Source organism: Mirounga leonina, unplaced genomic scaffold (assembly GCF_011800145.1).
Source record: "Mirounga leonina isolate KUSES-001 unplaced genomic scaffold, KU_Mleo_1.0 Mir_104, whole genome shotgun sequence".
NCBI classification, from domain to species: Eukaryota; Metazoa; Chordata; class Mammalia; order Carnivora; family Phocidae; genus Mirounga; species Mirounga leonina.
In genome coordinates, this window is record NW_023270231.1 from 21,072,982 (window position 1) to 21,085,057 (window position 12,076).

At 42.3% G+C, this 12,076-nt stretch overlaps 1 protein-coding gene and 1 long non-coding RNA gene across 2 annotated transcripts in view; one reads left to right on the forward strand and one right to left on the reverse strand.

Annotated features, from left to right (window-relative positions):
* REEP5 (receptor accessory protein 5) overlaps positions 1-5,637 on the forward strand; it is a 36,658-nt gene extending 31,021 nt beyond the window's left edge. Inside the window, exon 5 of the mRNA XM_035015432.1 lies at positions 3,225-5,637. Within this exon, the coding sequence (XP_034871323.1) occupies positions 3,225-3,274 (50 nt within the window). The 3' untranslated portion in view covers positions 3,275-5,637. The remainder of the gene's footprint in view (positions 1-3,224) is intronic.
* Positions 1,768-3,052, reverse strand: LOC118017518. Its single transcript, XR_004681183.1, has 3 exons — positions 3,029-3,052; positions 1,928-2,274; positions 1,768-1,802 (listed from the first exon to the last, which is right to left on the reverse strand). It is a non-coding gene; the product is annotated as an uncharacterized LOC118017518 (long non-coding RNA).
* Positions 5,638-12,076: the final 6,439 nt, after the last annotated feature.

Genomic DNA, 12,076 nt, shown 5'->3' on the forward strand with positions numbered 1-12,076 from the left:
GTCCATTCATCTGCTGATGGACATTTGGGCTCTCTCCACAGTTTGGCTGTTGTGGACAGTGCTGCTGTAAACATCGGGGTGCACGTACCCCTTCAGATCTGTGTTTTTGGATCCTAGTAGTGCAATTGCTGGATCGCTCTATTGTTCACTTTTTGAGGAGCCTCCATAGGGCTCTCCAGATGGCTGCACTAGTTTGCCTTCCCGGGGGCACAAGGGTTCCTAACACGAGTAGAGATGCTGGTAGGTGTTTATGTGATGGAGGGAGCTTACAGAAGTCACTCCCTGATGGCTCCACATTTCTCAGTAAAGTAGCAAGAAAGGTCAGCGGAGAGAGGATGGGAAGGAGGGGCCAGAAGGAGGAGATGGTATGAAATCATGGCCTAGGACTGGGGTCAGGTAACAGCTGTTCGTCTCTGTGGGCCACCAGCTCGGTCTTGCAGCCACTCACCCCTGCCATGGGAGTATTAAGCTGCCAGAGACCCGTCACGCGTGAGCAGACTGCCGGCGCGGTGGGAGAGGGGCCGGGGCGGGCCGGGTCACACGGCTGCCAGGAGTAGGAGCGGCTCACTGCGGATCTGTGTTCGGGAACTTAAAGTGAGGCTGGTTCGTCTAGGTGTTCCTTCAGCCCCATTCAGCGGCACAGGCGTGGCTGCAGAGTGCGCGGAGCGCCGTGTCGAGAGCTGGGAAGGGAGAATGGGACTAGGGAGGGGGTAGGGGCTGACAGCTGGACTTAAACAGGCCGGCGAGGGGAGGGAGTGAGGAACAGTGGAGGAGAGGTGGTAGGATCAGTGTGTTATAAAAGCAGGTGGTGGGGGAGAACTCTGAATCAGGATACCGGAGGGCGTGAGCTGCAAAGGTAGGAGGTGGTGGGGGACAGTGGGATGCTTGACACGGACATTGAAGAGGGACTGTGGTTCCTGGTAGTGAGAAGGATCATGGAAGGAGTGGCTGGGGTAGGTAGAGAGGCTGGGGTCCCTAGGACAGAATGTAAAGGTTATTGGAGGGGGGAGCCGAGAGGCCAGGATATTGGAAGAATACAGAAATCACCAATAATTAAAATAGGAGTAGTGTGAGAGAGTGATATTAACTTTGGAGCTAAAATCTTCAAGAAATGAGGCAGCATAGCCCAAGGGTCAGAGGTGATTGGGGAAAGAAAGGCTGGTGGCAGATATGATCTCATGACATGAGATTCTGAACATGGTGATGAAGAACAGGGACTGCTTACCAAATCCTCCAGAACCACTTGTACCAGGGTCAAGGAAGAAAGAAAAAAAAAAAACAAAACAGCCACCACCACGGGTGGGGTAACTGGGTTATGGGCATTATTAGGAGGACACTTGATGAAATGAGCCCTGGGTGTTGTAGGCAACTGATCAATCTCTAATTTCTACCTCTGAAACGAACAATACACTGTATGTTAATTTAAATTGTATTAAAAAACAACAACAACAACAAACCAGCCGCCACTTGAGAAAAGCAGTGTCCTCAGGGGACAGCCAGATTTCTGTAAAAGTAAGAAGGTAAAAGAAACATTCAGAGAGATGGATAGTGATAGAGGGGATTTTGCTGATGATTCATTGGGTCTTAAGTTCCAGAGGGCACTGGGAGGGTTTTAGAAGTTGGACAAAAGTGGCAAGGAGGGGCACCTGGGTGGCTCAGTCGTTGGGCGTCTGCCTTCGGCTCAGGTCATGATCCCGGGGTCCTGGGATCGAGTCCCGCATCGGGCTCCCTGCTCGGCGGGAAGCCTGCTTCTCCCTCTCTCACTCCCCCTGCTTGTGTTCCCTCTCTCGCTGTGTCTCTCTCTGTCAAATAAATAAACAAAATCTTTAAAAAAAAAAAAAAAAAAAGTGGCAAGGAACATAGAATTACTGTTTTGTTTTGAGAGCTCTATAGTAATTAGAAAGTGAGAGATGAGAATTGACCTCACCACGGGGCAAGTGAGATCCCCAGCACAGCTCTCCAGCCCCACAGCTATGTTCTCGCTGTTCTCCCTCACACGCCTTGCACTCCGCTGGACTCCTCGGCGCACCGCTCCGGTCTACTTGCATTCAGTTTCCTACAATTTTAAGTGTTTCCTGACCTGTAGCCTTCATGTCCTCCCACTTGGGGATTGCCAGTTTCTTTTTAAGAGATTTCCTTTCTGTTCCTCCCCTCAGCCTAACCAGCAACCTCCGGTGACATCACTTCTGTCTAGTTCACTCACATTTCTTAGTCCCTTGGTTCTCTTCGATCTCAATACTCTAAAATCCAGTTTTACTTTGATAGGATCCATTCCTAAACAGGAGTGTAAGAAAGAAAATAAATTAGGACGGACTTACATGGTGACACATTCTAGACTTTTCTCAGAACTTCTGGATTCTCCAGGAAGTAAATTTTTACAATGGGCTAGTTAAGAAAGAGGCTGCAATTTCTTAACTCTGTTCAGCGACTTTAATTAAGTGGAGTGAGAACAGCTCTCAGGCAGTTGGTGAACAAGGTAGGACTGGCATCGCTGGCCTTCAGGCCCGTCAAAGACAGGTGCCATTTATGGATTCTCCAGGACACCCTGGAGGCTTCCAGAACACCCCTGCCCCCCATCATACACACCACACTAGTTCTTACAGCTCGTTCCAAGTCACATGGTAATTAGGAAGAGGAAGGTTTAATCTCCCACAGATGTAAGAATATTTTCTTGATGAATGTAGCATCTTGCCACCAACTTACAGCAAGCTCTTGCCATCATAGGGGGAAATGGTGGCACAGTGAAGAGAATATAAATGGGTATAAATAGTCCATCATTTCTGGGTTGTGGGAATGAGGACTTTCTCTGATTTTTTGGCACCATGCGATAGACGACCTAGTTGTCATCAGATTGAGACCTAGTCAGATTATACAGGTGAGCACCCAGACGCAAATGAGAATTTCTTGACTGTACAGAGAGACACTGGACGTGTCAGGAATCTCTGCTTCTTGTGCCCCTGGGTGGGGGGGCGGGAACAGATTGTTTAGATGACACTGCTACTACTGTAAGGGGGCTAGGCCAGCTGACCTTGAAGAACTTTGCTGGAGTACTCCGGATTTGGGCTCTGAAGAGGTCTCTCCATCTGCTGGAAACTCTTAGCCCGGCTGCAAACCTCAGTGCTAGTGTCTGAACAGGAGTCATCCAAGTTGCCGTCTAGTCACTACATTAGGCACAGAGCCTGTATTGCAAGTTGCCTTGACACAGTTTTCTTTCCTCCTCACAGCCAAGAAAGCAGCAGTGAATTTACTTGGTGAAGAAAAGAAGAGCACCTAAACCACTGACTGGATGAAACCTTTCTGCCCTCACTGTACCTTCCTATTAGCGCTTGGTGTTATATTAGGGACTGTGGTATAATCATTTTAATAATGTTGCCTTGGAAACATTTTTGATATATTAAAAAGAGGAATGTGTTGTGTTTTTTGGTTTTTTTTTTTTGCTTACTTTGATTGTCTATATACACAGGGAGCACTTAAATTTAATGCAATGGGCAGTGTCCAAATTTTTGGAAAATATATTTTGCCTCTGGGTGGGAAATGTTACCATCCTGCAGGAAATGCAAACTTAAAATTATATATCCCATAGGCTTTGTACTTCAGCAGGCTCTCTCTGCATGCATTTTCTCTGTACTTACATTTTAAGATAATCTTTAAGGTTCTACTTCATGTAATGTACAATTTTGTATTAAATGTTTTTAATGTATTTGTGCATACATATATGTAGGGAAATGTTACTGTCTGTGACATGTATAATGCTCATAGGGAGCACCTGCCAAAAGCTAAAGGTTTCATTGTGCTGGTATGATCTGTTAAATAAGGCTTCAGAAAATTAATGCTAACATTTCCATGAATAGTTAAGTGATCAGTGAGGTTGAATGGGGGCTGGCCTGGTTGTTCTAACACTGCAGCAGCTGAATACCAGAATAGCTCTGTAAAGCAGTCACTTTAGTGATAAATGGGGAAAGGTACCCACACACCAGTAATACACAGCTCCCACATCCCTGTAGAACCAGTAATATTGTCTTGTGGCCTTTTAAAAAATTGTTTATAAGTTTTAGATATGTCTGTTTTTAAGATGCTATAATGGAAACCATCCCTGGTTTCTCCTTCAGAGCTGAGTAACATGTTGGTTTAGTCTTGTTTTTTCACCTAGTCTTTTTTCTTTTTTTTAACCAGTTTAAGGAATCTCTAGACTTGCCCACCTTTGATTACATGTATGTTCTCGTTTGTATCATTAGCAGTTACATGCTAATGATGACACCAGGCTCTAAGAACAATTCTGGGAGAATGAAGGATGATATAACCTATTACCTAGTTGGCAGTGAAAGCAAACTGCCTTCACCTTCTTTCTCTGGTGTTTAAGGTCAAACGCAAGAGGCCTTCCCAGTTTACAAGTCAGAATCATTTGTGGTCTATTTAAATGCCTTCATCTTTATATTTCATTTTGATAAACTGCAGATAACTACATAGTTTAAGTACAAAACAAAAAGTTAAAATTAAGGTTTCCAGCTTGATTAGCCTGCTTATAGGAAGCTCGACAGCTCGTCTGAACGAGAAAACCCGAGCTTCACACCAACCATACTGCTAGGATCCTTCCGAATTAGATTACACTGACTAAAACAAAACTGAGTGTAACAAAATGAAAACAAGTTTAAATATCCAGCCTGTAAAATACCTTATAAGGGAAAAAGAGAGGATTAGTGTCTTTTGGATAACAGTTAAGACCATAATGAAATCTCATGATGTAAACAATATCAAAGATATCCAGAATTAGGGACACTATCACCTAAATATTATAATATAGATTAGGGTATTTATTTTTTTCCTGGCGAAACCATGGTAATCATAAGGCATCTTATTAAAATTCAAGAAAAAAACTTTTAGAAAACAAGCAATTAATGGTTATTGGGAGAAAATCAAGCCTTAGATTAAAAAAAAAAAAAAAGTACCTCTAGGAGTATTTAAATCCGTTTCCCCATAGTAAATTACACTTTTCTTGGTGGCAGAAGAATGAAAATCAGCAACTTCTATCATACAGAATATATAAAATCAGATTGTTAGTATACAGAATATAAAACTTTCAGTATACAAAATATCAGGCAAGATGGGGAAACATAAATGCTACTATTGCTCATAACTACTTACAGGCTGATATCAGTTTAAAAACTACTATAGAAAGAAAATATATTCTGAATGCAACTTTTTTTGTCCTTTTAGCTTTTTCCTGTAGTGCATTCTGTAAGAAATGTAAGTTACTATTTTTGGCAGTCAAGGTGTACATGTTAATGACAGGAGAAGTTAATGAGTGAGTTGAGCAGTTCTGTCTCAGTTTAGATTTCCCAAAGAACATATTGCCATGGCTAGAGTATTTGGAAAACTAATTGAGCCAGTGTCTAGCTAGAAGACAAGCATTTATTTGTATATGAATGGTGATTTAGGGGTAAGTCAAGTCAAAGAATCTCCACAATTCTCCCCTTACTTGAAAGCTTTCAGACCAACAGTTACCGCTACTCTGGGGAGAGGCTTCTATCCACAGCCTGAAGAGAATGAGCATAGCTCTTAAATAGGTTACCGCCCATCCTGAAGATGTGATATATTACATGGAAATGGATGTAAATAAAATTCTGTTATCCCATTAAACTGTTGTTTCATTTTATTTTGGGGGGCTTTCAACAAATCTAGAATCATTTAAGCGAAGCCTGAAGTAAATCCAGATAAATGAACCTGAAACACTGCTGTTTATTGCCCCATTCCTCCCCTGGCCTGAGGCTTTCCCACGACCTGTCAGAGGAAGACTCCCGAAGGCGAACATACCAATGGTGAAAAGTTTCTAGCCATAATTAGGTTTAAAGGAAACCTAAACTGCTTTCTACCACCTGTCATGTTACACAGTCTCAGAGAATTTGGTTGCCTCTAAGTATATTTTGACATAGTAAACACTTGTATGTGCCTCCAAATTACTCTGTACTTTAAAGAGACCAAGGAAGAACTTGAGAATTTTATTAAAACTATCTGCTTCCGGAGGGTGTGTTTTGGTCAGCTGTGTCTTCTACGTCTGCTTTTACGTCTGTCTACCTAGAATCATGGTGTCTGGAGTAAGAGTTCACATCCTTAGCCATCAGATACGAAGTTCTATGTAGTGCAGTAGGAAAGTAAATATATTTGAGAATGACCTTAATTAAACGTTTTTCTGGCTCTTTACTACAATATTAGCTTATAAAATCTATAACATAAACCTCATAGAGGATTAAGAGCAATAAGGAGTTTCTTTGGTTAGATCACTGGTTTTCAAACTTCAGTGTGTATTGGATTTTCTCTTGGGGGGAGGGGACTGTTAAAACAGATTGCTAGTCTCATCCCCCAGAATGTCTGATTCAGCAGGTCCGGGGTGGGACTGAAAAATCTGCATTTCCAGTAAATTCCTGGGTGATGCTGATGGTCCAGGAACCACACTTTGAGGTAAAACCCCTGGGTTAGGTAAATGCTATCTTTACACTTAGTATACAGTGGATTTTAGATCTGGCTGCATATTACAATTACCTGAGAAACTTTCCCAAAAATGCTGGTATCTGCCTCCACTACCAGAAATTCTGACATTAATCTACTGTGATACCCAGGCACCAGGATGCTTTTAAAACTCTAGGGTGATTCTGGGGTGCCTGCGTGGCTCAGTCGCTTAAGCGGCTGCCTTCAGCTCATGATCCCAGGGTCCTGGGATCGAGTCCCGCATCAGGCTCCTTGCTCAGCGGGAAGCCTGCTTCTCCCTCTCCCACTCCCCCTGCTTGTGTTCCTTCTCGCTGTCTCTCTGTCAGATAAATAAAATCTTTAAAAAAACCCAACAACTCTAGGGTGATTCTAGTATGTAGCTAGGGTTGAGAAATAGAAACTACTAGTGAGGTCAAGAATCCTGAGGTCTGGAGAGTTTGTCTTAGCTCATTAGTTCACCAGGAGTGCATTCCCTAATGCTGCAGTAACACCTTGCCACAAATGTAGGGGCTCAAACAATATAAATTGTTTAGCTTACAGTTCTGGAGATCAGACATCCGAAATGGGTGTGCAGGGCTGCATTCCTCCTGGAGACCGTAGGGGAGAATCCTTTTCCTTACTTCTTTCAGCTGGAAGCCGCTTGCACTCATTGGCCTGTGGCCCCTTAGTCCTCCAATTTTGCTTCCCTTTTAGAAGGATCCTTTTGATGACATTGGGTCCACCTGGATAATCCAGGCTACTCTCTCCAGCTGAAGATACTTAATCACATCTGCAAGGCCTTTTGCCATGTGAGGTAATATTCACAAGGGTTTTTTTTGGGGGGGCACATTATTCTACCACACCTCATCTCTTTGGTATAGAAGTTTCGTTATAAAGTCACCCCCAATATCAAAATAACTGCAAAGAGCAATCTTAATGTTGGGAGGGAACTAAAAAAAGGAATGGTGAAGAAATACCTTATCTTCTTCCAAATGAAAGACCAGCAGTTTGTCCTCCAGAGATAATAAGATCTTTTTTTTTTTTAAAGATTTTTTATTTATTTGACAGAGAGAGAGATAGCGAGAGCAGGAACACAAGCAGGGGGAGTGGGAGAGGGAGAAGCAGGGTTCCCGCCGAGCCGGGAGCCCGATGCGGGACCCGATCCCAGGACCCTGAGATCATGACCCGAGCCGAAGGCAGACGCTTAACGACTGAGCCACCCAGGCGCCCCAGAGATAATAAGATCTTTAGAGTGGGGAGGACACAGGCAGAGTTGAGGGAGGGAAGTTGTGTTAAAAACAGTACTGAGGGGCGCCTGTGTGGCTCAGTCTGTTAAGCGTCTGTCTGCCTTCAGCTCAGGTCGTGATTCCAGTGTCCTGGGATCGAGTTCCCCATTGGGCTCCTTGCTCAGCAGAGAGCCTGTTTCTCCCTCTCCCTTTCTGCTCATGTGCTCTCTCTCTCTCAAATAAATAAAATCTTTAAAAATAAAAAAGCAAACAAAACAGGATTGAGTGACTCAACGCTGAGACCCATTTCTCTCACGCCACCTTCTCCCCCTGGGCTCCTAGACCTTTATCCTCCTGGAAGCTTGTTGAACTCCTCTCTAGGGAACAGATCAGCCTAAAACATTTCTGATCTTGGAAATTCCCCCTAAAAGGATATTTGAGCCAGATATCCCTTTAGTGAAACAGTCTGCAAGCCCTTCTTAAGTGCCTAGAACTTCCAATCAACTTCTTTGGGTTTTTTTACTCTTAAAAAGCCATCAATCTAAGGAAAGCCACTTAACATATCAGGGATCAAAATAAAAACAAACAAGCCAAAAAGGTAATTGGAAGCAAAAAAATATAAACCATATCCCCTGAGAAATAAGAATGACACTTATGAATTAAGGACAGAATGCAGGGCGCCTGGGTGGCTCAGTCGGTTGAGCGTCTCTTGGTTTTGACTCAGGTCATGATCTCAGGGTTGTGGGACTGAGCCCCGCGTTGGCTCTGTGCTCAGTGTGTGGAGTCTGCTTGAGAGATTCTCTCTCTCCATCTCCCTCCACCTTGGCTTCCCCCCAGCTCGTGTTCTCTCTCAAATACATAAATAAAAATCTTAAAAAAAAAAAAAAAGAACGCTAGAAAAAGGAAATATTCAGATGACAAGAGAGCTTGGAGAAATTGAAAATACAAGAAAAATTAAAAGTTCAACAGAGAGGTTGGAAGACAGAGTTAAGGAATTCAAAATAGAACATAAAGGCCAAGAAACAGAAATAAGAGGAAAAAAAGATGAGAAAACTTGAGAACCAGTCCAGCATGTCCAATATCCAAATGAGGAGTTCCAAGATCAGAAACGGTAGAAAAACCATTGATGAAATTTTCAAGAAAATTCCCAGAACTGAAGAACACAAGTTTCCAAATTGAAAGGGCCCATTAGGTACCCAGCACAATAGACAAAAAAGGGCCCACACAAACCACACTATTGTGATATTTTAGAATTCTGAGATGTGGTGAGTTTCAACAAGAAAATTGTGGGTGACAAAAGATCATGAACTGGGGCACCTTAGTGGCTCAGTCAGTTAAGCATCTGCCTTCGGCTCAGGTCATGATCCCGGGGTCCTGGGATTGAGCCCCACATAGGGCTCCCTGCTCAGCGGGGAATCTGCTTCTCCTTCTGCCCTTCCTCCCCACTCGTGCTCTCATGCTCTCTCTCTCACTCCGCTCTCTCTCTCTCAAATAAACTAAAAACAAAACAAAACAAAAAAACACATGAACTACAATGGCTTGGACTTCCCTGCAGCTATAACATTAGTCAGAGGACCATGTATAGAGTGTAGCTGTGCACTAGGCCTAAAGGGTTGTAAGTAGAGAAGGTAAAAGGCTCCAGAAGAGACTTCTTTAAAAAGATGACATTAAACTATCTGATGTGAACAAACTTATGTACTTACATACATATTTACTTAGCTCCATGCCCAGCACAGAGCCCAACACGGGGCTTGAACTCAATACCCTGAAATCAAGACCTGCACTGAAATCGAGTCAGATGCCCAATGGACTGAGCCACCCAGGTACCCTTGAACAAACTTTTTCTTTTTAAGATTTATTTTAGAGAGAGGGCACAAGAGGGAGGGGCAGAGGGAGAGTGAGATCTCAAGCAGGCTCCATGCTGAGCGCACAGCCCGACTCTGGGCTTGATCCCACAACCCTGAGATCATGACCTGAGCTGAGATCAAGAATGAGACGCTTAAATGACTGCACTACCCAGATGCCCCAAACAAACTTTTTGAAAGGACATTCTGACAACTGGTAATTTGTGGTTGAGTTAGTGATATTCAAATAAAAAAAAAAAATTAGCTCTGAGGAACACACAAATCCAGAAAGCAAAAATAACAATAGCATACTTCAGTGTTTCTCACTTTAATGTGCGTTAAGAATACCTTGGGGATCTTTTACATTCTGGGCTGGGCCAGTTTCTGCATTTTTCACAAGCTCCCAGGGGAGACCAGTGCTGCTGGACCCCTGACCACACTTTTGAGTAGCAAAGTACTACATGGTTCAGCTATGAATGAAATATAGGATAGTAATGTAAACTATGAATAGTGATTAAAATCAAGAAATATATTGGTAGGAGGGAGGATGGGAAGCATATGTTGGGGGTAAAGGAAGGAAAACTAAATCGTCCTCTTCTACAGATTAAAATTAACACTTAAAACCGAAACTATTAAAACTAGCTAGCTCTTTAAATTATATGTAACACTGATAATAATAAAGTCCTTAAAAAGGGGGCAAAGGATGTAAACAGCAATGAAATAAATACAAATGGCATTTCAACATAAGTGCTCAGTCTTGCTCACTAGAAAAGATTCTATTTTCTACTTAAGAAAGGTTCAGTTATGCAATGATTGCAACAATGTGAAGAAACAGCAATACAATGTTACAGCAAGAGTTCTGAAACCTTTTCTGACACTCTTTATTGCCCCATAACCAAAGTAATTTTAGACTCTGGTCATCTTTCTGTGACAAATTATTTGACTGCCCCAATATCCAGTGTCAACTTTCTTCTTTGGCTGACTATTCTCATTACTGAGAAAGCTATATAGTCACTTTCCTAGCCTCTCATGTAGCTGAAGATGGACATGAGCCACAGTATTCAACAAGGAGACTTAAATGAAAGTTGGCTGGGAGGGATTTTGAGAAATCTTTAGCTTTCCTTTTAAGAGGGGACAGAACTGGCTGGCACAACTATCTCTTCATTCTACCCTGAACTCTGATGTGACATTCGATGTTCTATCAGCCCTTTTATAAGCTTCAGACAACAATCCCAGAGGTGTTAGAAACCATGGATAGTGGAATGGAAAGAGAAAAGAGAGTGTCAGTGAGCAGCTGAACTAATACCTGTAGTAACTTTTGGACTTCATGTTAATTCAAGGAAAAAATTATTCCTGATTAAGTTCATTGTTTTGTTACGCACATTCCTGATACATTTTCCCAGAGGGTTGCTCTGAATCTTGTTTTGCATGTGCTGCCCCAGTATTTACTTATAAGTCAAATATATAAACTGCTATACCATTATGTTCACTCTAAGACATGTTAACAGAAATTATTAGAGAAAAAAGTGAAGATTCTAATCTTCCTGCACATCCATGGATCATCTTCATACAGCTTGGGTGTTTTAAGTCCACTTAAAGCTCTGAAACGCTGGGTTCACTTATTTTGTAACCAAGTGGAATTTCTTATCTCAAGCAATAAAAACTTAAAGAAAATGGGATTTACTAGAATGATATAAAGCACAGTTGACAGAATTCACAGAAGAGCCAAACCAGGCCACAAGAACAGGACTCGGATAACTCAAATTTGTAGACCATTATATATCTTGGCTCCCAGCATCTTTATGTCTGTATTTCTGTTACAGATTTGAATTCCCGAGAAATAAACCATTGGCCTGGCTTGGGTCATACACTGTGGTCAAGAGGCAGTCCTGTAATTAATAGCCCTTCCAGAAGCATATGAAGTCAGAGAAGGCAGTTCCCCAAATGATGCTCAGTAGACAAAAACAAGTGGCTGGATAGGGATTCTCTTAAATCTTACACAAAATTACCACTTTCAGAAACAGTGCTTTGGAATAAAAGTCAGAATCTTCAATCCAATTTAGTTTCTTGAAAAAAAGTACATCTCAAGGTGTTAAAGCATGGGTGATTTTATTTTTATTTTTTAAGATTTTACTTATTTGACAGAAAGAGAGAGCACAAGTAGGCAGAGTGGCAGGCAGAGAGAGAGGGAGAAGCAGGCTCCCTGACGCGGGGCCCGACTGGGATCATGACCCGAGCTGAAGGCAGACACTCAACCGACTGAGCCACCCAGGCACCCCAAGCATGGGTAATTTTAGAACTCCAATTAAAATAATGTTCTTAAGCCTACAAAATAAGCAAATCTAAAGCTTAACGTCCAGGACTTTCCATACGTCAAAAAACTAGTAATTGAACAATTATAATTGATTAAAATAATATGATCAGTAGATGTCCAAGAGGATTTAACCATTTTCTTCTAGTTTTAAGCTCACACTAAGCTTCCACTACCCATTTTATTCAAATTATCTCCTCTACTAGCATTAATTAGTTCATAAGCAAAGGAGC